The 26,880-nt window shown below is 49.9% G+C and overlaps 1 protein-coding gene across 1 annotated transcript in view; it reads left to right on the top strand.

The window, feature by feature from the left end:
* Positions 1-25,961, top strand: part of LOC120843873 — an 89,372-nt gene extending 63,411 nt beyond the window's left edge. Inside the window, exon 8 of the mRNA XM_040215329.2 lies at positions 25,108-25,961. Coding sequence (XP_040071263.1) covers positions 25,108-25,943 — 836 coding nt within the window. The 3' untranslated portion in view covers positions 25,944-25,961. The remainder of the gene's footprint in view (positions 1-25,107) is intronic.
* Positions 25,962-26,880: the final 919 nt, after the last annotated feature.

The following is a 26,880-nucleotide window of genomic DNA, read 5'->3' as shown; positions in this document are numbered from 1 at the left end:
TGTCTGCAAGCAGTGCTTTAACAAATTAAAAACGACGGTGTTCGGCTGAAACGTGTTAAGTGTACATTTAGAGCGGATGAAGTCGTATTTCTGGGTTATGAAGTCAGCAAGGCAGGAATACAGCCGACGGATGACAAATTCAAGGCCATCCATGGAGCACCCGAGCCGAAGTGTAAGAAGGAGTTGCAAGCGCTACTAGGAGCACTTCTACAACAGTTACCCGCGGGAAGTGTCACACACTCTTAACCCTTGCACAGCTAGGCTGCTGGATGACGGCCATAAGTGGAAATGGACAATGCGGGAAGCAGAAGCTTTCCAGCGGGCCAAGAAGTTACTGCAGTTTTCGGACGTCCTTGGCCGCTACAGTGTGCACAAGCCACTAGTTATGGCCTGTGATGCCTTTCCATGTGGACTTGGGGTGGTGCTGAGCCACGTCGACAGCGAAGGCCGAGAGGTTCCGGTAGCAGATGGATCTCGAACAATGACACCTGACGAACACGCACAGACAGATCGTGAAGCCTTGGCTACGCACAGACAGACCGTGAAGCCTTGGCAATAGGTTTTGAAATACGGAAGTTGCACAAGTTCTTCCATGGCCGGAATTTTCGGATTGTGACAGGTCACAAACCTCTACTGGGACTCTTGCGTGACACAACCAATACCTCAGGTCCTGTCACCGAGGATGTTGCGTTGGTCGTTAATGCTGTCTGCTTAGGCCTACGAGCTGGAGTACAGACCTGCTCGTCAGCTCAGGAACGCAGATGCACTGAGTCGACTGCCTCTAATTGAGAAGGACAGCACACCTGACCAGAAACGTTTTGAAGCCCGGATGCTGGAGACTGCGCCGGAGATTCCTTGGGATGCCCAAAGGATTGCACGACGCACCCGCAACGACCCAACCTTGGCCAGAGTTCGACATTGGACGGTGGTCGGATGGCCTCAAAAGAAACCGAGTTGACAGAGTAAAGGGGTTGCCTACTCTGGGGTAGTAGAGTTATCGTTCCGGGGCAAGCCAGAGACCAGGTCTTGGAGTTGTTACGTACCATGCACCCCTGGATCGTCCGCATGAGGGCACTGGCTAGAAGCACAATTTGGTGGCCAGGCATCAATCAAGATATCAAAAGGAAGGTCCAAAACCTGCCTACACTGCCAGGAGACTAGGCCGGAACCTGCACGCGCAAGGCTGCATTCGTGGGACTTCGCAAGAAACCCTTGGTCCCGCATCTATATAGATTTTGCAGGGCCATTCCAAGAACAGCTTTTCCTTCTATCAATGTCTTCAGCAACAGTTTGTCAAAAGCTGCGAGCGTTGTTTGCAACACATGGTGTTCTGGACATTATAGTCTCCGACAATAGAACGGCGTTCGTCTCACGAGAATTTGAAGAATTCTCGCTGAGGAACCGAATCCGGCACGTCAAGTGGTGCCGCACCATCCATCATCTAACGTTCAAGTAGAGCGAATGGTTCAAGAGACTAAACAGGTCATCAGGCGCATGGAAAGAGGTGACATGGCCACCACGCTGGCATGTTTCCTTTTGAGCCAACATATTCTGCCGCACTCTACGACAGGAAAGAGTCCTGCAGAATTGTTGATGGACCGGAGACTCCATACAGCGCTGGACCGGCTTCACCCAGACCTGCAAACAGAAATGGTAGACAAACAAGAAAAACAAGCGCTGCGGGGAAGACAAGGTGTACGCGAATTTGAACCGCAAGAAACCGCTTTGATACGCAATTATCTAGCAGGCCTCAAGTGGCTACCCGGTGTCGTCATTGAGATCACAGGTCCGGTGTCGTACAAAGTTCGCACCATCGACGGTCGTTTTTGGAAGCGACACGCAGACCAAATCCGGAGTCGGGAGTGGAGTAAGTATCTGGAGGAGGAACCTGCGACAGAGCTGCCACCACAGCAGCGTCCCTTGTCATGTGAGCCACGACTTTCGATGAGCCAGTGGAAGAACGTCCGCTCTCAACGAGTAAAGAGGACTTTTCCGCGCAGCCAACTATTCCAGAGGAAACACCATTGGCAACACCTTCCCCACCACTTCCGCCTGCTTCAAAACCAAGGCGAAAGCAGTGTTGCCAACCTTAGCGCCCGTGCAAGAACGGTCGAGTCGTTCCCAGTGACAAAGGCAACGTCCTAACTACCTTAAGGACTACGAGGCTTAAGGGGTATTCAGACGAGGAAAAATCCCGGAGATTTCTCCCCGGCACGCGCATCCCACGACGAAAACATCAGGCTTTGCGATGTGCAAAAGCCTCGCGTTTTCATCTCGTGATGCGCGCGTGCCGGGGAGAAATCCCCGGGATTTCTCCCTCGTGTGAATACCCCTTTAGGGGGGAGGGATGTTATCTGCTGGCAACTGTGAGCACTGCCACGAAGCAGGACACGAGCACGCGCTCGCGCTCGGGGTCTCGAATGAACCCTCGCCTGATCCAGCCCAGCCGGGTCGGATATGAACCGCTACGCTTGCTATGTACATAATGTATATTAAGTCTAAATACAGAACAGATAGCACATTATCTATGCCAGCTTTAGTTTTCTTATAAACGGCACAAACGAATATTCCGTTGTCCCTAAAAATTGATCTTGCAGAAAATAGCTTCTACATCAGGCACGTCCGGCAAACACGTGAACGGAATGGACCTTTTTCCAGTAAACGTCTGCGCACGCGCACACCCTTTTCCCTTGACCTTGACCGCCCTTTCGCCATTCTTGGGGGGCACTGTTTTCTTGCGACACTAATCTGTTCCTATGGGAGAAGGCGAGTCCGGTTGCCCTCCATTTGTAGTAGGCGGCGAAACCGCCATGAGGCACTCCTTACTGGAAAAAGGTCCATTCTTTCATTTATGATCATGATCACCGCCACGGGACTGTCGATCTTTTCGTATGATAACGTAATTCTGCAATACTATTTCACGATCGAAAACAGAGTGTTTAAGCCAAGTTTCTGTGTCGGTGATGATGTCAGGCTCGTGATCAAGGAGCACGTTTTCGAATGTATCAGATTTATTCAATATTCTCGCGTTCAAACCGACCAGTGTTAAATTTATGGCTGCGTTTTGTTGAGGCGTTTGCCGGGATTTGCTGGCTAGTTTTTTTTTGTTTTTTGTTTTTTTTTTTCAAGGGGAACGTTGTCTCTCTTGTTAACATCCCAGACGTAGAGGTGGCTATTCCAAAGCTATTTTTTTTTCTTAATTTCCTGAACACGGTGTAAAACGTCTTCACTGATTGCCCAACTGGATCCTTTAAACTTGTAGCACATTTTTAGTAATTGAGCCTTATCTCTGAAGTCTGCCAGTTTAAAAATAAGTGGTCTAGTTTTATGCAGGCTTTTCTTACCAAGCCTATGTATGCTTTCAAACCCGGCAGCTTAGACTTCGAGAGTTTTATTAAGGACTTCTTCGGTGACAAGGTTTTCAAGCGATTTCTTAGTTTCGTTTTTATTCTCGTGTATTCCATAGCCAATCAGGTTTGGTCGTCTGCTGCTATTTTCAAGATCGTCGATTTTGGTGGTGAGCGTTTTTATAGTCACGGACATATAAAGTATTTGATCATGAGAAGAAGTTCTCTTCCATAGAGTGTTGCTACAAATGTCATTTTTAGCTCAACTGCCGAAAGCCACTCATTTCTTTTAATCTTCTCCGCATTGATTTTCCTCATGTCACTCACAATTTGTTGGAGTTGTTCTAACATTGTTCTTATGTCAGGACCGGGGTTTGTTTTTACATCACCTCCCAACAATAACAGCTCTAAAAAAACACGACAATACGTCACACAGCAAACGGCACAATGACCGTGGGCACGGCAGCACAAATATGCATATATTACCACTAGTTGCATGTTTGTCTTAGTTGTTTCTTAGCTGCACAAAGATGTCGAGAGGTTTAAAGGTGGTCATCGTGGTAACACAGCCGTGCCCATTGCCTGTGTCTCGATGGTTGATGTTTTTTATATGGTAGAAGTTAGGTGACTTTTTTTATGTTCCGGGCGACGTCTAATCTCTTTGCGCATGTGCAGCTTTATAATTTTTATATTTGTATACTAATACATTTTAGTTGAAAGTTACACCCTGCCCTGTATTTTTCGCGTACATACCCATTATAAATCAGAACCAACTAGCCCAGCTCGCAGTCTTAAAACCATTGAAATTCGATGTTGTCGGCGTCGTTGTGAGTCCCCAAGCTCTTTTTAGGGGCGAAGCTCCTTAGGGGCTAGCCATGTCCGTATGTCCGTCCGCCGTCGCGTGCACGTGCTCCTGCTCGTGAGCTCACGCGCTCACGAGCACGTGAGCACGTGCTCCCGTGGTTGTGTAGGGCAAAAAAAAAAACAACAACAAGCGCATCTCCACGTGGTGAATGATGTTGATTGGGGCGAAGCTCTGGTGGTGCTTGTCTGCGTAGACGGCGAGCCGCAGCATGCCGAAGCTTTCGTTCCTTTTCATCCACGTCAGAAAGAGAATGTGTGGTATGGAACGTGGTTATATACGCATTTGAGCATTTGACCGCAGCGTGACATGGATGAAAACGAACGAAAGGCTCGGCATGCTGCGGCTCAGCGTCTACGCAAACAAGCACCACCAGAGTTTCGCCCCAATCAACATCATTCACCACGTGGAGAGGCTTTTTCTTTTTTTTTTGCGGTGGGATTCTTGATTCTACACGTTCCTAGCAATGTGTGACTACATTAGTAGCGCCAGAAAAATTAACACTTCTCCTTACACCTCAGAACTTGGCGTGAATTTTGAAACATGCGACGATTCATTCTGAGTGGAGACCGCAGAATGGACGCTGATGCCTGGTTCACATGATGAGATTCTGCTTGTTATTTTCAGTCCCGACGTTTCCCGGGCTGTCGGCAGCCCGAGCAACGTTTGGATGATAGCAGTGATGCTCGACGTCGATACTGAAAACCGGAAGCAGAATCGGACCATGTGAATCAGGCATAACGAATCGGTGATAGCCACCGGTAACAATGATCAACATCCCCTTGTATTTGTCGTTTACACAGAATCTACTTACCTCAAACAACCTTCAAATATAATTTTATTTTTTAGGACTGCACTTATTGCAGTTACCGCGTAAACGTGTAATCTACGGGCCGTTGTCGAATAAATGAGCAGACGACAGTTTGAACACGCAGACGAGTTTGAAAGAACAGAGGACAGTTTTAACAATCATATGATCATTTGAACATCAAGGCGGACTGAACGTGCACGTTTAGTCCGTCTTCAATGTTCCGTTATCCAGACCACCCGGAAACCATAATATCCCGCGGGTGGTCCGGACAACTTGACTGTTTTCCCACGTTCGTGTTGGAACAAAAAAATTAAACCCGACGCACACAGACCTCCGTGAATTCAACTCAAAGTGCTTTCCGCACAAGCAATTGTGGTCCGACGGGGTCTGGTTTCTCCGTTCCAAGGCACCTTTCCATGTTCTGAGACAAAGCGAGCAGGCAGAAAACGTGGGAAAACTATCTTGACACCGTTGAAAATTGGGCGAGTTGGTTATGCAAAGTTACGAAGAGGGAAACAGCTTCAAAAGTACGGGGGACAAATAACGAAGAACACACACACCGAGCGCAGCGCTTGGTCCGTGTGTTCCTCTTTTTTGTTCCGTACTTTTGAGGCTGTTTCCCTTTCGTAACTATCTTGACACCTTTCCCGGCTCTTTCGGTGCAGCTCCAGTCGCGGCGTTTTGAGGAGAAGGCAGGTTTTACTATGGTTTCTTCCCAAACAACACACCAATGCCCTGCCCCCATGGCGACTTCTGCCCTCACCCTCAGACCGGAAATACGTCTGAAGCGCCACCCCCGCGGCGTGACGTCACAGAGTTGAGTCGGTGTATAGATGGCCCCTCTGTAACCTGAACTGCCTAAAGTCACGTCTGATCAAGCGCTGCACAAGAAGTTATATTTACTGCTAGTAGTTGTATACTGCATTGCGGAATTTCCCATCTACAGCATGAAACTGTGCCGTAATATACCTCGTAGTAAGACTGATCTCCCTCTCTCTCTCTCTCTCTGTCTGACAATTTGAACGTAATTTGCGTGACTTTCAAGTGTTGCTTGGAGAAGAGACCCTTTTCAAAAGTACGCGGCATCTGGTAGCTGCTTCTTTAATTATTCGAATCCACCATTGTTTGGGTTGTTCACCGGTCGGCGTCAACTCGGCTCAGCTCTCATCGAAAACGAGCGTTGCGTCAGCGTTTAGCCATGACGCGTATCCAATCACACGCTTGGTTCCCTGAAAAATGCCGATCACCAATTTTAATGCGAAAGCATTAACTGTCCCACGGAGCGAAGCCGGCGTTATCGGATGTCTGTAGCAGCACAAAACGGCGCCTAAATACTCATTGGCTGAGCGAAACGGCACCTTAATTCGCATTTTGGCTGAGTGAAACGGCACGTAAATTCCCAGTGGCTGAGCGAAACGGCACGTAAATTTCCATTGGCTGCAAAGCGGACGCGCCTCAGAAAATAAAAATAAAAACACAAAGAAATGCACATCAACGCAGAGTTATTGTCACGGAAGACATGGAGCCGGCGGGGGTGCCGCGCCTGCGCAGTGGAGGAGCGTGATGTCACCGCCGGAGCGCCGTGTGAAAAAGGAGGACGTTGCGCACCGTGCTTGTAAAAATGCGCTGCGTGTAGGAATGCTTTCGCACTCCTACACGTAAGCAGTCTAAAGTGTCTTCGTTTAATTTTTGCTCGATGGAGTTTGAAAGAGGCGTTTTTTTTTAACTTTGTATCGTGGGTTTACCCCTAAGGGCAGAGATAAATGCGTGGTGCCTGACAAAACCTCTGCACCCTAAAGTTCAGGAGATCAAGATAGTTACATAACAAATCTAAAAAAAAAAAACATTGCACAATTAAAAACGTTCAGCCATTCCACGTTCGTGAAGAAGGAAGACCAGCGGAGCTGTACTCGATACACTGCCGCAACGCGCACGCGTCCGTTTCCCGCTTCTTCTCGTCCAACACGTCGCCGATCGTGGATAAGTCTCCGGCGAACCAGAGTCGGTAGCACACGGCGCACGTGACGCCAAAGGGGTAATCCACGAATTCTTTCCGGAACCTCGCCGTCACACCCGGGAACTGTTCAGCCGGCGTGGAGTGCTGTCGTCGCCGGGCCTCGCGCTTGCGCTTGGCCTCCATTGCACGATCGTCGTGCGTGGCGTTGGCCCGCCGGCGCCCTTTACATCGCTGGTTCTGTTCTCAGCGGCGGCTTTCCAGGCGAGCGATGTGCTCTTCGTTGGAAAAAGAATCTGAAGCGCTGGACGCAGTGGAAGTCGAGGCGACAGCGGCTTTGCGGCGGTTGCAGACCCATTCGCGCTGCTGCGTACGTCGCCGCTCCTTTCGCAGCCAGTCTCCTTAAGAGCGTAGGAAACAGCGCGCAAAACAGACGAAGACGAAGAAACACACGTGACGAGCGCTGCGCTCGTTACGTGTGCTTCTTTGTCGTCGTCTGTTTTTCGCGCTGTTTCCTACAATGAATTTTTACCAACATGCCCAACTATTCATTCTTCCATGATAGCTGGAAAGGTTCCCGCCATCTATGAGTAACGGCGTTAACCAGACTGGTTCAGTGCTTGCCGCCGTCACTTATAGATGGCGGTAGCTGTCCAAGTAGGTTTGTGTCGACGTACCGGACACGATCCTTTCGGAAGACTAGCCCATAACAGCTCCGCTGTAAAAAAAAAAAAAAAAAAATTGATTTACAGTTTTTGGTCAGCCCACTTTTTATTTTCCCTTTCTCCACCACTTCGAATTTCCTTTTTTGCTTTTGGTCCAGTCTCGCATGAATGTCATCCTTGCTAGTGCGATAAACTTCAACACTTTGGGATGCGCTCTGCCTGTATTTTCGTTAATAATGCCAAGAGAAAATGCGTGATCAGAAAACCAGTAGCCTGTTAATCGACTGGTACCTACCTCAGATGTATGTCATTCGATATTGGTATCAACTGGCTCGTCGAACGATCTTTGATTGACGGAGCGCTTTGTTGACACTGCAATGTTTCATCGAAACTAGGCTTCATCGAAATGCGTCAGCGTTCGATTGGCTAATTACTGTTTGTCTTTGTGTGCAATTAGATGTTTGTGTCCACTCCCCTCTATAATGCCTTCGGGCCCCGAGGGAATAAATAAATAAAAAAAAAAAATAAAGCATCTTGCGACATCTCGTCGACATTTTCTTAATGTCTGCATTATCTCGATTGCCGGAATTCTGTACCTGTTTCTCGATATAATTGCGCAAGTTCCGGTTCCGATGAGGTATGCCGTTGGTTCAAGCATGAGATTGTAATCCGTTTTTCCCAAAAGAAAAACCGAGAGACGACCGCGCGTGCTGTTTCGGAATCGCCCAGTATGCTTCCGGCGAGCACAATGAACTCACCAATTCAATCAAATCCACCCAACAAAAAATTGTAAGGCGCTCGTTTACCCTACCGCTCAAGCGTTCCGTATACGAATATACGCGCACTTCCGCAGGCGCGGTGCAAAAGCAATTAAACTACGACACGATTGGTTAACCCACGGCGTGGCCTCATTGGGAGACAGGACGAGGCAGTGTTATTTGTGAGTGAGGGGGAGCATGAGGTTCGCGGTGTTACCACGGTACGGCTACGCAGATTCCAACTTCACTTCCCTTAAAGGGGCACTGATACTCCGCAATTTTTGTTTATATTTTTCCCAGGCGATTTATTATGGTGTCAGAAGTCTACCCAATCAATATTTTGCTACAGCGTCACATATATTTTCAACAAAGCAAAAAAAGAAAACTCAACTCCTTGATACCGGTACCGAGACTGGGCTGGAGACGAAGAAGAAACATAAAGGAGAGAGTTGGCAAAACTCACAAGGCTGTGCAACTTTTTTTTTTTTTTTTCAATTTTTTTGCAGCTTTTAAAAGCCACAAAAAAATGGGTATGATTATTTTTTTCTATTTTGAATATTATGTGTGTGTCTTCGATGACCCACGACTTAATTTTATCTGGTCGTTGTGTCTAAACCCTAAAAAACGGCTCGTGACCACAGAGAAGAGCGTGAGCGCGACTCAAACCGCCCAGTTCTAGATCGGCGGTTTTCGGGCGGAAAGAAAATTAATTTCGAGCCGTGAATTGTTTTCTGGGTAGTTAAACTCTCACCTATCAGGCACAAATGAAAACCTTGACGAGCATAAATGCCCCGTCAGTGTCCCTTTGAAGGCCTACGAGCAGCCAGAAAGGAGGAAATTCTTCATCAATCGCTCTTTTCCGTTCGGGAAAAAGGGAGACCTTCCTGAACAGGGTGGCGACTCGGGCTAGTTGGTTCACGCTTAGTGCATTCGACACAGTGCACAAGAAACAAAGGCAAATTAGAAGGGTGTAGACAGGACAAGCAAGTTTTTATTGAAAAGAAACACTAAAGTAAACAACAGCATTCCACACCATCATGGCCAATTCAGCACGTGGCGAGATGATATATCTCTTTGCTATGTAGAATGACCGATGGTTGGCTTCTACATTGCCCAGTCCCCTTTTTTTTTTTTGTGATCGTGTAGGCCTTTAAAATGTTCCTAGTCATCTGATCTACACCCGTTCCAGCAATTGTGACGTGATGGAAGTCGGGCTGGCGTCCACAATCTGCACGCACAATAAAGCGGCAAACCCCCCCCCCCCCCCCCCCCCCCCGGGCTGTTGACCGCAGAGACCAAGCATGCTCACGCAATCTTTCATTTATACATTGCCCGTTTCGCCAACGTATTCCTTGCCGCACGTCAGCGGAATCATATACACGGCGCCCGTCGTACATTCCACAAATTTGTTCCTATATATGACTGAGCAAATACGCTTTGATCCGCATTTGTTGGCAACTCTTAGGCACAATTGAGCGAGTCTGCTACGAGTAGAAAACACCATAGGCACGTGGTATCTCTGCGCCAGTTTCTCTTAGATTGTGGGATATTGTCACGAATGATAATTAATGAAACGATGAAAACTGAAGCAAACTAAATGTTTAATGGGGCGAAATTGTATCCAAAACAAAATAGGAAAAGGCTAGCGCTGCAGGTGTCCATGGCGGCGAAACAGCAGAATCGAACGCTTGGGCGAGACTCACTCCGCTCGCCATGCAGAGTCCCTTATGTACCCTCGTGCGTTTCTGGAACATTCTGCGTAGAACTTTCGCAGCGTAGAACATTCGGAACTCGATCAGACTGGAATGTTCTCGAACTTAGGTGAACGCCAAGTTGAAAGAATAAATAAAAGAAGATTCCACTGACTGGAATCGAACCTAGACCCTCCGCGCGACAGTCAAGCGCGGTAGCATTTCGGCCACGCACGTGCTCGCTCAGCGACGCGCGTGGCAATATTTGATGAAGGTAGGGAATGACTATCGGTCTCTTGCTTGGCCTATCTTTTTTACTCTGTGACCCTCCCCTCACTTTCTTAAGCAGAGACTCTGTAACAGGCACCAAAAACGATGTGGGGCATCCGGCCGCAACCAGTCGCTCCACCTGCTGGCCGCGACTGGCATGCATTACATGGTGGCACGATTTCTCCAAAGTCGCATGAAGGCAAGATGAAGCAATGCTTTACGAGTTTAGAAAGCGAGTCGAAGGGAAGGAGACCCCTCTTCGACCAACAGACATGACTGCCTGTGAATTCTAATCGGAGGTCTAGAAATTGTAGAAAGCGTCCATCTCGAAGTTCGTGCGTAAATATAAGCCCCTCTGAGCGCCGTGCGTAAACATCCAAAACTGCCGTTACAGTTCTTTCCTCCGAAAGACTCATGCAGGCCCTTTTATAACAACCAGTCGTCTACACCCATATCGAAATGCTTTGCATACTTGTTCAGCATCTAGCTGGTCGCAGGTGGTCAAGTCGCATTTGGCTAAGAAATTGTTAATTATCACGGGAAAAGACCCAATAAAAATGCCTTCTGTTTGCTCGTAAAGGCTACCGTCATATGTGATAAGAGTGGATTCGAAGTAAAACTTCAGCAGCTCTAAAAACTCACCAACAGAAACGCCGCAGGCCTCCTGGAAGGTTATGGTGCCCTTTTTATGAACTCACGCACCGAAACAAACATGGCGCCGTGGGGGTTTGGTTGAAACAGGTCCTCTACATAGATGGAAAATCCTAAAGAATTCGCGTACGATTCCCCATTGAAAAATTCCACAATACACTCCGAACTGCGCACCGAAAAAGGATCGAAAAGTTTCAAATCACTAGGGTGCTTCTGCAGGTACTGGCTAGCCAATCTCCGTAACAATGGAACGCAGCGGAGACTTATGGGCCTTAAAGGGCCTCTGACACGCAAAAAAATTGTTTCACTAAAGAGTTGCGTAGTTTTTTTTTAATAAAAATAGAAATAGGAGGCCGAATTCAAAGTTCCCGCCAGTGCACAGTGACGTAACAGTGTACCGCAAGGTGTCGGGGCGGTCAGAAGGGAGGCATCGACTACGTCACTAAAAGTGGGTTCGCAGGAAGTGACGTGAGTTTCACTCCTCGTGCTCTCCGCGACCGTGACTAAGGCTTTTTTTTTTTCTGCTCTTTGTACGAGCGATTGTAGAAAACGAAGTTTCAGTTCCACTAGCTCTTTATCGCTGCACCGTTGATTAGTTTGCGTGCTGTAAAAGTTGAGGACGAAGAGTCAGTAAGGTCAATGATGAAAGCGTTGTGAGTACAAGCCAGTGTACGAGTGCATGCGATCAGTCCAACGAGGTAGAGGGGCTTAGAGCGATAAACCGGGGTTCCGGTCTGCACTCGAAAGTGACCCCCATAAGGCGGCTGCCATTGTACGCAAATTTGACCACTCGTCACATGACCGAACCAAATGCGTGACGTCACAGGAAAGATGGCAGCGCCCATGCAGCGGCTGGCCCCAGCTGGGCCGGAGCTTGTCGGATGCTTTGTTGGTTGTCGTTCGTCTCGGCGAGTTGATTTCAGGAGCAGAAGCCGTCATATGAGGCCGGTCGACAGCGACTTCAGAGTTCAGCGTGGTGTCTGACGTAGGTACAAGGTGAAAATACGGAGGAACGGTGTGCCTTTCGCTGGTGACCGACGGCGATATTGCCACGGAAGAGACAATCTGCCCTACGTTGCTCGCACCTCGGATTGATTCGGATACCGCTAGGATAAAATTTAAGGCGACATTTCTGTGCTCTTGTTGACCGTCGGAACCTTCGACATCTGCAGTAAAGCGTGTGCAATGTATGGATACACTACAGTTTAGCGACGGAAATTGTGTGAGTCGTGCTTGGCAGTGTGCAATCGTGGTGTCGCTTCGTTCAAATGCCTGAAGGCTCACTTTGGTTGTGCGGTGCACTGCAGAGCTGCCTTGCCGCTTGTAGTTCCCGTGCCGTGCTAAGTGATACTGTGCTGCTTCCCAAATTGTTTCGGCGTAGACGTGCTCTTTTACGGAGCACAGGTGTGCGGCGCGCCGAAGAGCTGCCTTCAAGCTGGTAGTTCCTGTGCCGTGCTTTAGGTGATGCTGTGCTGCCTACTAAATTGTTCTGGCGTAGACGTGCACCTTCACTGAGCACAGGTGTTGCAGTTGGTATTAAGTCCGCTGGTCTGTCGCACGTTTCGTCGACACCAAAGTTTCAACACTCGTTACGCGAATTGCAAGCTGTGTGGACATTTCATTGCGCGCGTTACCTACCCAGTCCACCCATTCACGCCGCTTTGCGACGGCAGTCTGCAGCGGCTCATTACCAGAAAAGTGGTCTCACATCGATTTCAGTTCAGCTCGTCCACGGCAGTCGCCAGACCCCGAAGGAGAGGATTTATTCGGACAGAATGCCACTAAAGCAGTGCAGCTTCTTTAGTGGTCAGGATAGACTCTTTTCTGTCTGTTTTGTTATATTGTCTCGGATGCTTGCTCCAGTCCTATATTCTATCAATATTTGCTATTCTGGAAAGTTCCAGGCCATGCTCAGCTGTCATTGCATGTTCTGGTGGAGGTGCTGCGCACTTTACCTATAGCCCTTCACTCTGTGTCTACCCTGGCGGCTCCTCAGCCGAGTTGCCCGATAACAAGACACGGGTGGCACATTATCCCGAGTCTTAAACCCCCGGCGAGCCGTGAACCAAGTCCTATCCCGAGCCCGGCAGCAAAATTGCAAGACGAGCGAGTACCACAAGGGCGAAACTCGGAAATACACCACAAAAAACTTGAAATCCAAGCCAGGCACTGCTACTAGCAAGAACCAACGGAATTAAATCTTTTGCCAGAAAAACCGAAGCCGACTAAGCCAACAATGACAACCCTGTCGCAGCAAACCACGTTCGCTCCCACCATCGTTTGAATGCCCGTCGCACCTCGCACTCTGATGCCCTTTCACGCAAGGTGCACAAGACGTCGAGGGCTGGATTGAACAATATGACCGTGTCGCCCGCCACAGTGGGTAGATGGACAACCAGCTCCTGCAGAACCTATACTTCTCGTGGAAGAAACTGTGAGGCACTGGTTTGAGAACCACGAATCCTCCTTAACGTCATGGGAAGTTTGCAAGACCGAGCTGAAGTGCATGTTCATCAGCCAACGTTGACAAGAGAGAGCCGAATTCCCGATTCTGTCCAGGACACGGCCCCAACGAGAGCGTCGCCACCTTCGTGGAGGATGTTTTGCTTCTGATCGAGCACCCACGCCAACCCTGATGCTACAGAAGACAAGAAGCTAAGAATTCCATGTTCCTCATGTGAGGGACACCTTCAGCAGCCTTGTCCGCAACCCCACGACAACAGTCGAAGGGTTCATATCAATGCAGCTTCCAACATTGAATGCACACTGCAGGCCCGAGCACGTCACTATTAAAAACTCCCCAGCGTCGCGACACTCAAGTCGTCCAGCTGCAACTTCGACGCCAGCCCCCCAGGCATCCGTGACATCATTCAGAACGGTGTTCGGGAGGAGATAAGGAAGCTAGTTCCTGCCATCAATTGCCCGGCTTTAATTTTGATCGCCGAGATTTTTTCAGAAGTTTGACAGGTATTTCAACTGGAGACTTCTTCGAGCGAAGCGGCATCTGCCGAAACGAGGGCGACTTATGCCACAAAGTCACAACGACCACCACCGGCTACCTGTTACTGTTCAATGCCAATTCAACGAAATACCCCAATGCCGAAGCATTCCCGATATCGAGAAGAACCAGTGTAGGTCCGCGCTGAACAAAGTACACCGAGGAAGACGGAGGTACTGCGAATGGCCAACCGAAAACCACTCTGCTACCACTGCATGAGGCCGACCTTGTCTACTGGAGGTGCCCGTACCAATGAATTGGCTTGCAAGGGTTCGTGCCGAATGACCCTCGACAACGTCTTGACGAGCGTCCGGGGAAGATTGAGGATTATCTTCGGCGGTCTTTGTCCCGGGTGCCGACATTACCCCGAAGCTCGTGATCTACTTCATCTGGACGGGAGGTAAGCACGACAAAGCAGGTGAGCGGCAATGCAAGGAGAGTTGATCTGATGTCGGTTGTCGCCCTAGGACAATACCTAATAATTTGCTGACACTAATTATCTGTGTCCACGCCATGAAGCACACAATTTCCAACTTTGAGGGAGAATGCCGCTCAGTGACCTTAAGAAATAGAATGGTTGGTTTCTCTCAAAAGTGGACTACAAGCATCACGAGACTTCACTTTGCTACACAAGACTTGCACAAGTTGCAGTGGTCGTGGGATGCACAATAAATCTTCATTACGAAATGGAAGTGAAATGGCTTGGATAGCAAACATTGTTGCCAGCTATCAAGTCAACGGTACAGCAAAAGGCACAGCCATATAACCAATACATGCCCGAGCTTGCTGCATTGACGCAGAAAACTACCAGGAAAATTTTGCGGATTAGAAGCCAGCCCTGCAGATTCAGTGCATCAGATGTCAGTAGGCGCACATGACGTATGATTACAAGACGACATCAGTCGGTTAAAGTTGCTACTTGACCAAACTGAACACCGACGTGCCAGGAGCGTCATCCCACAACAAAATCCATAAATATTACGATTGAACGCCTGACAGAAGACTGCCGCACAAAGAACTCGTTCTAGAACCATTAACTAAGAATCAATAATTATGTAATGCAGTGGAAATAAACATTTGATACACTAACCAGATAAACCTATTTCCGCTTGCCTTTATGCCTTGAGAGTTTATACACCAAGAATTGTGTTCACCACACGCGCAGGTCCTTTTGAGGACACTCGTATCTCTGACCCTTCAATATTAATTGATGGGACATACCAGACTGGCAGACTTGTTGCATTGGGCTGCACTCATTCCACTTTTCCTGAACACACCTCTGAGCATATACTTTAATCATATGTGTTGATGCATTGTTATATAGCAGGACACTTCCTATACGTAGACCCTTTGCAGAAACCCATCAAGCAACACAACTGTTGCCATTTTTTTTCGGCGTAAAGCACACAAATGGGCCCCAGTTCACGTCAAATGCTAATGCAGCATTCGAGTCCAATGGGCGCTGAGCCGAGTTCACAGTGATGGCGGACGTAACATTCTTGTCGAACAAATGACCAAAGTATGAAAGCCTGGGGTAATTAGAGTAGTAGCTACTGTAATTTGTTTCATCACAATTTGGCAAACAGCAAAGGCTACAGTCTCGGTGAGCCAATATGCACGTTGGAGAGAGGCACATGACCACATGTCATTCAGAGCGCTCGTCTGCACAGATTTGTCACACACCTTCGCTCTGTCTCTCTGATTTTTGTGTTTTACTGTCATTGCTTTATTCTGTCACTGTCTGCCAGGCACTACCTTTCAAGCCCGATGAGGCTTCGGTAGGCCTGAATCTGTACATGCTATTTTTTCATTCAATAAAAGTATTATTATTATTATTATTATTATTATTATTATTGGCTCGAGGGGGCTGTGGCGGTTGTCCTTTTTCAGGTTACAATGATACGAAGTATAGACGATTGCAAGCTGGGCGACTGGCCGCCGCCATGTCTCTGCTCGAGCAGGCACGCCCGTGCGATTGCGAGCTTGCCAAAGCTACGTTCACCCGCGCGTTGCACGCGCTTGCACGCATGGAGCACCACTTGTGGCGCCATGCTTGCAATTGTCTATAGACAACCCACACTTTTCAAAAAAAGGCTATTGAAGAGACCGAAAGGAATGGTCAACATTTTTCAACAAGACTGCTCTTCAGGCAAGGGATGAACACAAATATGAATCATCTTATCCAGGTAATTAGACCAAGTAAATAATTGACTGACTAATACAATGCAGTTTTGATGAAAAAAAAGTATTGCTGCAATAAATCCTACGAAAGAGAAAACGCTGCAGTTAATCTATGCATACACCAAAACAGTTGTTATTGCAAGTCGAATAGCTTTGAAGCAGGTGCCTGCAACGATTTATTCATCCCCACACTCAATAAAACGTCATCCTCGTAGCTGAAAATAAGTGTGCACTTCGCACTCACCAAAAAAGGAAGAAAGGCGATCGAATGTAGAATCGCCGATTACCACAAAGGGCGCAGGAGCTTCCTCGCTAAAAGTTGCTATGGTTATTCGGTGACGCAAGCCTGAAACAACTTCTCCTAGGCCCTAACGCGACGTATACCTTTCGCGTCGATTCATAGCCATTTCAATGTTCAAAAAAAGCTAAGAGAATGCGAAAATCTCATGCTAAAAGCACTCAAAGTTCTATCGATCCTCGAACACATCCCGGAATCTGAGCACCGGTACGGCGATACGGCTGATGCTGTCTCACAGGTGTTAATATCCATATGATCCAGAGTGATCTTGCGCAAAAAGGGTATAAAGTCTCATTCCTTCATATTTTCACAATATACCTGCGTCAGCGAGCACGAAAAAGCCCGAAAACGTCGGAAAGCCGCTGCACATCACGGCTGCCGCGCACCGAATAAACTCGCATCCGCCAGCTCTGGGCGCTGCCATCTTACCTGCGACGTCACGGCTCTTGTGAGGTCACGTGACGAGTGGTCACATTTGCGTAAAACATGGCGGCAACCAGGGGGGTGCCACTTCGGAACTTCCGGTTTATCACTCTAAGCCCCTCTACCTCGTTGGATCAGTCCGATGATACAGCTAGAGCTATAGCCAACCGGCAACGGCCAGGCGGCGCCAGCAGGGTGAGAGCGCACGGTTATACCCTATCTCGTTGTAACTTGGCAAAGGGAGAACGATAAGCCCCACATTGCGTGCCGAAGGCTTCGAAATGCGCGACGTATACGAGCGCAACGCACAGATATTGGAGCATGACGCAGCGAAAAGCCTAATACTTCTCCGGAGTTGAGGCGCGCTCCAGTGATAGGCAGTCACGTTCCGATTGGCCCGCCAGGGCCATAGCCTCCGCTCTACTGGCATGTTACGCGATCACGGCTTCCTGGGATACCCAGTATTTCTTGCTTCAGACACTAGACTAAGCGGCGCCACCAGAGTAAAAGCTCACGTTTGAACAATTCAGCCGCCACTCCCAGGGTACCCAATATTTCTTGTTTCAGTCACTAGATGGCGCCAAACCAAACAGCATTGCAGGTCGCAAAAGCTATCAAGTCTTGAAAAAAAAATTTTTAGAACGCTCGCAGAAATCAGGATTGCTTGCGTACGACACGCCCGATTGCATTGCTGAAGGTTCGGACACCGAGGTCGTCGAATCATCGTATACTCTCCAGGCTGAAGATGCCTGACGTCCCTCGGAAATGCATGCAGTGTGATCTCTTCTTCAGTTGCTGAAATACCGGGACAGTCCCTTACACAGCACTTTCTAGGCATTGTAGTTGATCACGTCGATTCACTGACTCCTCTTCTTCTACCTTTACAGCAACATTAAGCGATGAAAAGCAGATAAAGGAAACCTTGTCTGCTTGGATCGCTCGTGGAGGTGCGGAGAACAACAAAAATATTTAAAAAATATTACACGCGCTTGCGGTAAGCACGAGGAGGGATACAACTCACGTGACTTTCGCCGATGCCTCCCTTCTGACCGCCCCGTCACCTTGCGTACACTGTTACGTCACAGTGCACTGGCGGGAACTTTGAATTGGGCCTCGTATTTTTATTTTTATAAAAAAAAAAAAAAAAAGAGAGGGCGCCCAGGGCAGCTGAACGGAAAGGACGTGCTTCATGTCGGCTCCGTCAATTTTCGCAAATTAGTGCGGCGCCGTGATAATTTATGCAAGTGTGCTGACCTCAGCGTCTTCGTGAAGTTCTGTGGATCACGGGGAAGTGAAGTTTGTCCCGGTGAGTCGAGTTTTTGCGATTTTTCTGGACTTTATCTGTATTGAACCCACGAGAGGCGTTAAGCCTAACGACGTCCTTGGAAGAAGCTCGGTCGCCGGCGTCAATGGCGTCGGCGGCTAAGCCTAACGGCGCCGGCGAGGTGGTCGGCATGGATGACGAGACGGTGGCGGACGGACAGGACGGGTGGATCCGGGTAGGAAGACGCGGAACGAAGACGGCACGACCGGCGGAAGCAAGAAGTTTCGGCAAAGTTGTCGACCGTGTGATTCGAGCGAGTCGCATGCCCCGTTTTGGAGTACGAGGGGACACCAAGATCATCGTTAGGCCCCGCGGGGGCTTGGATTTAAGAAGGGTCTCAGACGTAGCTCTGGCAGCGGCTGTCAAGAACGCGGCTGGTGTAGAGCTCCCAGCGGCAAGTGAAGACCTGGTGTGTATCAACGGCACCCAGAACGTGATTGTAATAAGCTGCTCGTGTAAGGAGCGCGCAAGGAAGTACGTCGGAATCACGGCCCTGAAGATGGGTGATACCCTGTACGAGGCACGGGCTTACGCGACAGTCCCCGAAGGATGTGCAAAGGGGGTAATCCGCGGGATACCCTTGACGCACACGAGGAAGCAGATCGAAGAGGCGCTGCTTGGTCCCAGGAATCCGTCCCTTATCGCGGCGGAGCGCATCGGTTCATCTGGTGCTGTGATTGTGGTGTTCGAGGGGGAGGTGGTCCCATCTCGCGTGGTCTACGATAGCGTTGTGCTGCGGTGCACCTTATACCGAAAGCACTACGAGGTATGCCGAATCTGCGGGAAAGTCGGGCACCGGGCGGACGTCTGCCCGACCCCAAGCGCTCGTCGATGCCTGGGATGCGGCAAAGACCCAACGCCCGGACATGAGTGTATGGCCAAGTGTAAGCTGTGTGGTGGTCCGCACGAGACTGGGGACAGAAGGTGTAAGAACAAATTTCGTGAACCTTACATTGTTCGTAGTAGGAAATGGGAAAGGAGCCAGATCGGGGCACGTGCGCGTAGCCCCTCGATCCCTCGGTTTACTGGTGGCGATTTCCCCGCCGTAGGTAGGGGGCGCTCAAGCTCCGTGGAGTCGCGTACCTCGCGGAGCCGCAGCCGTAGCACAGGCCGCCAGGTGTCGTGGGCTCAGGTTGCTGCAAAAAAGCCCTCTACTGGGAAGGGTAGTAAGGATAATGAACTAATGGAGAAGATGAAAGTCATGGAAAGGGAACGGCAAGAGCTGATTCAGACAAACAAAGAGTTAAAAGCAATGGTCGAGGCGCTAACGCGTAAGGTAGACCAGATGGAAATATCGTCTGACGCGAGCGGTAATAGCCCGCCTATGAAGCGTAAGGTCGTGGGGGATAAGGCCAAAGCCGTCGGAATCGCGGCAGGAAAAGAGCAGGTGCAAGGCCAGGTAGACTGGGAAAGAAGGTTCGGGGTTTTGGAGCAGAGTATGGCCCAGATAATGTCTAAATTGGAACACGTCTGCAGGTGTGTGGACGGTATCAGAAGCAGGGTCGAAAAGCTTGAAAACAGGAATGGATAGTTTGCTCATATGGATTTGGAATTGTAATGGATATGGAAACAAGAGGGCCAGGTTGCAACAATTTCTCAGGAGTAGGCATCGCAAACCAGACGTTATCTTGATGCAGGAAACTGTGATTGAATGTGTAACCCTACCGGGATATGTGGCATACAGGGCGCAGGGGGGGCCCCCTGGTAGAGTCAGGGGAGTTTGTACGTTTGTAAGAAGAAAGTGGCCGGTGTTAGTACACTGTATGGATGGGGATGAAAATGTAGAAAGAATCGCAGTAGAGGTCCTCGTGGGCAGGGTGGGAGTATGCGTATGCAACATTTATAGTAACCCCCACTTTAGACGGCAAAGGTTCAGTAACATTCTGCACGGTGCGGTCCGCTGGGCAGACGGAAGAAGCTTAGTGGTGGCCGGGGACTTTAACGCTAGCCATGAAACTCTAGGACATGGCCACAACACTAGAAAAGCTTTGAACCTTTTCTCAGACGCGGAGGAAGTGGGGTTAATGCTGGTTACGGATCCTGGCCTGCCCACACGGGCTGCGCGGCATTTTGCTGATAGGGATACAACTCCTGACCTGGTCTACGTCAATGACGCTAGGATCTCATGGGAAAACCTAATGGAAGATCTCGGCAGCGATCACCGGGTAGTGGAGATTGAGGTACCATTGAGGGAGAAACCGCGGCAGTGGAGAGTAAAGGGCCTGGTCAATTGGGACCTTTTCAGGGCTTTATGCCCAAGCGGCCCCATTGAGAACGTTGAAGCGTGGTCGAGGGAACTGACGAATACGGTTGAAAGCGCGAGAAGGGAAGTGAACCTTGATGAGGCAATAAATAATGCAGTAGGGGGCATAGTAGATAGCCGACTGATATCTTTATTAGAGGCACAGGATTCTATCAGGATGAGGTGGAGGGCAACTGGTAGGCGCAACAGAGCCCTGCGCAAAAGATTGGCTCAGCTTAATGGGGAAATCAGGAAGCATTGCGAAGCGCTGTCCCGTCAGCAGTGGGACGACGTGTGCGCGCGAGCGGAGGGCAGCCTACATTGTGGAGACACATGGCAACTACTTAGACACTTATTGAACGAGGACTCGACCAAGGCGGCAAAGGGCCGCAAGCTTAAGGAAGTGGTCGGCAGATCTGTAAGGGATCTGGGGGTACAAAAGGTCAAAGATTGGCTTAAGAACAAATTCCTGGGCAAAGGTGAGAAAACTTGTGGAGTACGGTACGAAGGGCCAGAGAATCCAGAGTTGGACAAACCATTCGAGATGTGGGAGCTTAGGGCGGCACTAACTAAAGCTAACCGTCGCTCAGCTCCGGGATTGGACGGGATCAGTAATTCGGTCTTGTCAAATCTATCAGATGAGGGACTAGAGAAACTATTAGACCTGTACAACAAGGTGTGGGAAGAGGGAGCCCTCCCTGAGCCCTGGAAAGTAGCAAAGCTGGTGCTAATACCCAAGCACAACAAGCCGCCGGACCTGGAACACCTCAGGCCAATTTCCATCACCTCGTGTGTATGTAAACTCCTTGAACATATGATCCTAAGGAGATGGCAAGCGTTCTTGGAAAGCAAAGGGTACTTTCCGAGCTCAATGATCGGCTTCCGCGAGGGTCTGGGTGCACAAGATGCCATGCTCATCATAAAACACGAGGTGGTGGAAAGCAAGAAGCCCGGGGTGATTCTAGGTCTGGATCTAAAAAGTGCGTTCGATCGAGTAACCCATGAAGCCATCCTAACCGGAGTTAGCAAGGCGGGGCTAGGGAATAGAAGTTTTGCCTTCGTAAAGGATTTCCTGTCTAACAGGAGAGCTAAATTGGTGGCCGGGGATCTGGAGGTAGGCGAAGGGAACCTAGGTAATGCTGGCACACCACAGGGTTCAGTGATATCTCCTGTGTTGTTCAACATAGTGATGGTGGATGCAGTACGTGCTCTACGTCGGGAAGGAATACCACATGTAGTATACGCCGATGACATTACTATGTGGTGTCTAGACAAACGACGCGAGGTTGTGAGAGGGACCCTGCAAAGAGGTATCGAACTGGTGGAAGAAAACTTAGAGGGAACGGGACTGGTGTGTGCACCAGAAAAATCTGAGTACTTAATGTGTCAACAACATCGAAGCTCGTGGAAAGAAGTATTACTGTACGCGGACGGAGGGTTGATACCGAAAGTGCCTACGCTTCGGGTGCTGGGTTTGGTGTTACAAGAAAAGGCGGGCAACTCCGCCATGCTAGACAGGCTGAGAGCAAAGGTCCTGGCAGCCATGCGATTAATACAGAGGGTCTCCAGTAGGAGACGAGGCATCAGAGAAGAGGGAGTGTTGAGGCTAGTCCAGGCTTTTGCCCTCAGCCATATCATGTATGTAGGGCCATATCTCAAATGGTGGAAGGCCGAGCTAAACAAGCTGGATGCGATGGTGCGGAAAGCTTGCAGAGCCGGTTTGGGGGTGCTCTCTTTCACGCATAACGCCGACCTGGACGCCCTTGGGGTGCATAACTCGGTGACCGAGATGATTGAGGCACACCGAGAAGCTCAGGAGTTAAGGCTTGCCGGTACTGCGGCTGGACGAGAAATTCTCGCCCGAGTCGGCGTAAGTCGTGGAAACACCGGACTAGCTGAGTTACCCAATGAGACCATGAGATGTGTGAAAGTGCGCCCGATCCCGAGACACATGCACCCCACGAGGGACGCTGGGCGTCGTGCGGCCAGAGCGCAAGCTCTGGAGCGACTGTTCTTGAAATCTGGAGGAGCGGTCTGTGTTGATGCAGCTGTACGTGATGGAGTTGGGGTGGCGGTTGTCACGGATCTGGCCACCGGGGAAATCAAGACGGCCCTGAGTGTTAGGGGCGGAGATGTTTGTGTAACAGAAGGAATTGCCATAAGCCTAGCGGTTTCCCTGCCAGGAGTTAAAGCAGTGCTAAGCGATTCGATGACTGCGGTGAGGGGGTACGCGCGCGGTCGTGTTCCGCCTCTAGTCGCCAAGCTGTGCAAACCTCGTAACGAGGTGGAAGTGGTGTGGACCCCTGCGCACATGGGCGGCAATGTCGCTCCTGACCGAATGGCCCGAGAGTTATTAGGCCGGGCTTTCGGTGGGGCGGCGGTGTTCGCTCCGGTGGGCTACGGGGAAGTATTACGAGCGAAACGAGAAGCGCGGCGGGTGTATCCCCCTCCGCACGAGAACCTAAGCAGAGAGGAAGCCGTCCTTCTAAGGCAGCTTCAAGTGAAATGCATCTTCACGCCGGTGTTGGGCCGGTATGTGGCTCCGGACGTGTACAGAACGGATGCGTGTGTTATATGTGGGGAAAAGGCTACGGTCATGCACGTGTTGTGGGACTGCAGTCCGGTAGGCGCGCCTGGAACGTTGCCTGAGATGTTGGACGCCGGAGTCAAGGATACGACACTGGAAGGACAGCGAAGGGCCGTTCAGAAGGCTCGGGAACTGAGGGACAGGCAGGTCCGCAACCGGGCCCCCTGCACCCTTACCCCGGGTGGGGCTTTCGGCCTCCCCTAGCCAGATGGGCTAGCTTTTGAAGACAAATAAAGACGTTTATTCCCCCTCCCTTCCCTTTATAAAAAAAAACAACAACTAGCTCCTCTATAGTGAAACAATTTTTTTGTAATGTCCTGACATGCCATTTTAACGCCTAGCATGAAAAAAAATTTTTTTTTTTGGCGTGTCAGTGGCTTTTTAACAGCAAAAAAAAAAAAAAAAAAAACCTCCAAATGCCCAGTCTTAGTTTTTCGTATGCTCTATTCCAATTTGGTCCGCTCCAACTTCTTGCACAGCTTCAGTGCAACAGCCTTGACCTTCTTGGGAACAAGAGAATGTAGCCTAAAGTTATTTTCAATGGCATAATCAGACTTACTCTTTATTACGTTCTCGGGTAGCACGAAGAACCCGCCATCTTTGCCTGACTGCAGCAAACTCGGACCGCTGGACTGAAAAAAACAAGACCAAATGTTTCAGCGAGTTTTTGTGGCTTCCGTGGTATGTGAATTTTTCTTAGCCAAATGCGACTTGGCCATCTGCGACCAACTAGATGATGAACGAGTATGCAAAGTTTTTCGACATGTAAACGACTACCTGGTTTTTATAATAGGTTCTGAGTGGGGTTTGGGGGAAAATACTGTCACGGCAGTTTTGGATGTTTTCGCACTGTGCCCCGAGGGGTTTAGATTTACGCACAAACGTCGGGCTGGTCGCTTTTTACAAATTCTAGACCTCCGGCTAGAATTTGTAAAGAAGGGTCTCCTCCCCTTCGACTCCTCGCATTCTAAACTCGTAAAAAGAAGAATTGCTTCATCTTGCCTGCATGCGGGTTTGGAGAAATCGTGCTACCATGTAATGCACGCCCGTTTCGGCCGGCAAGTGGAGCGACTGGTTGCGACCGAGTTCCCCAGATCATTTTTGGTACCTATTGCAGAGTCGCTGCTTAAGAAAGTAAGCGGAGGGCCAGAGAGTAATAGAGATAGGCAAAGCAAGAGAGCGATAGTCATTCCCTACCTTCATCAAATATCCCACAGTCTACGAAGAGTGGCGCAGAGATACGACGTGCCTATGGTGTTTTCTGCACCTAACAAACTCACTCAATTGTGCCCAAGAGTTGCCAACAAAATTGAATACAAGCACATCTTCTCAGTCAAACATAGGAACAAATATCTGGAATGTACGATTGGCGTCATGTTTAAGATACCGCTGACGTGCGACAAGGTATACGTTGACCAAACGGGCCGATGCGTAAATGAAGGATTGCGTGAGCATGCCTGGTCTGTGCGGTCGACAGCAGGGGGAGATAGCGGGGGGGGGGGGGGGGGGGGGGGCTTGAAGCTTTATTGTGCAGATTGTGGATGCCAGCCCGACTTCCATTACGTCGCAATTTCTGGAAAAGGGGAAATCAAATGACTGGCGAAATTTTAAAGGCCTACACGATCAAAAAAGAAGGGACTGGGCAATGTGTAAGCCAAACATCGGTCATTCTACATGCAAAGAGATATATTATCTCGACACGTGCTGAATTGGCCATGATGGTGTGGAATGCTGTTGTTTACTTCGGTGTTTTTTTTTTTTTCGATAAAAACTTCAGTTGAGAGTAAGCGCTTGTACTGTCTACACCCCTTCGTTTCTTGTGCGCTGTGTCGAATCCACTGAGACCTTCCTCCTTTCTGCGGAGAGTAATACTCAGATACCCTCTCCTGTGAGTAGAGGAGGGGAGAAGAGTGGGAGAAGGAATGGAGGGAGAAAAACTGGGAACTGGTTTTCTGCCCGGGAGAAGACAATTCTGTAGGTCGGCGTTTAAAATGCGTCCTGCATTCATAAAGAAATACTAAGCGAGCATGTTTCTTCTACTGCAGATTGGCAGGATCCCCTCTTCACGACCAACGTACAAGAGGCCGCGCCTTCGACGTCCCCGGTCGTGCAGCGCAGGTCGAGCGACGACGTGCGCCTGCCACCGTTCGTGGCCACCAGTCCCGTGCAGCCGAGTGAACTTGGCGTCCCAAACTCCGTGCCCGTGCAGCGCCTGCGCCGAGGCCTGGAGCTCGTCAGCGCAGGGCCCAGGGGGCTCATGCTGCAGCACCTGCTCGACGGAAGAGACCTGTTCGAGCGTGAGGAAGAGACCAGCGACGAGACACGGCCTTCCAAGAACGTCCAGACGGACATCTCCCTGGCGCCGGCCGTCATCCCGTTCGCGGCTATGGAGACCAGCTCTTGGTCCTTCATGTGCACCCAGGGCACAGACTCCGGAGACTCGGCCAAGCAGCCGACGGAGAACCTGAACCCGTTGAAGGACGTGGACCCCGCCCGGGCGCAGTCCCCGGCTGCCGACGCGCAGGAGATTGGCGCCGCGGTGAAGAAGCCGGACGACGAGGACAAGCGTCTGTTGGGAGACAGCGGCGAGGTGCCGCCGCTGCGGTCTCCGCCGCCCGTCCACGCCAATTCACCCTACTGTCTCAAGAAGACATCGAGCGACGAGCTGACGCGGCTGCTGGTCCAGGAGCACAGACCCGTGCGGCGCGTGGAAGAGCTGTCTTGCGAGCCGTACGACGACAGGATCGGTGCCAGAGGGCCGGAGATGAGCTCGCGCCCCGAAGACGAGACGTCCTTCCAGTCATTCGACGCCGACGCCGACACCAGGGCCAGGGCCGTGCTCTTGCAGGCGTGCCGGTCGCCTCGGAGCGAGGTTCAATAAAGTGTCTTAATTGTTCTCCTTCTACCTTGTCGACCCACCGGTTTCAAATTGCCGTTAAAGGGGCATTGACAGATTCAAAATATCTGTTTTCATTCTTTTATTTTCTTAAAGGCTTCGGAACGGCGTCACGTAATTTCCTTAAAATTACGACAGAGCAATAAGGAGATATCTGAAATTGTGCGCGATAATCGCTCCTCTATGACGCCACCAAATTTGCCGTCCGCAAAAGAGCCAGGCGTAGAACCGTGACTTCACGGCGAGGCAAATCTTGGTCGCAACAATACGGAGCCAAGATTTCCAAAAGAATGAACGACAATGTTAGAAGGAGCAGTTGATATTCGAACGTTCATTGAGGGCGCCCGCGTTCCTTAAAGGAGCGATGCAACAATTTTTGTACTGTGCACAAATACCGCTTAAATCGGATCCCTAACGTTAATGACCTATGAAACACGCGTTCGTTTTTCACCCCACGCAATAGAAGTCCCAGAAAAAAATTTAAGAAAAACGAGCGGCGTTCACCCCCTCAACTCGCAGCCAGAACAAGCGGCCACGTGATCTGGAGCCGATTATATGCCGCCAGTGTTGATCATAGCCACGCGCAGGGGTTGGCAAAGCGCAGGACACGCGCTGAGTTCCAGACATTGTTATGGCTCGGCTGTTGTCGTCGTTGCAGCGATTGGACACGGGTCACAACCAGAATGCTTCTCGAGCTAGCAATTGTCACGAGCCCAAGTCGAGTGCCCACGCAATGCTCGGGTCCAATCTATGAACCGCATTCAAATATCGTCACTTGGGTGTACTGCGATCCCCGAGTTACGTCATCAAATTTTGCAAAGGAGAGATTGAATGAAAATGATCGCTTTTGTTCTTGAAATTACACCACAACAAAGGAGTTTCTTGGCCAATGGTGTTGCGTGTGAGTATCCTTGAGTCCGAG

Source organism: Ixodes scapularis, unplaced genomic scaffold (genome assembly GCF_016920785.2).
Source record: "Ixodes scapularis isolate PalLabHiFi unplaced genomic scaffold, ASM1692078v2 PGA_scaffold2__306_contigs__length_199485367, whole genome shotgun sequence".
NCBI classification, from domain to species: Eukaryota; Metazoa; Arthropoda; class Arachnida; order Ixodida; family Ixodidae; genus Ixodes; species Ixodes scapularis.
This window is presented reverse-complemented; position numbering and strand designations above follow the sequence as displayed.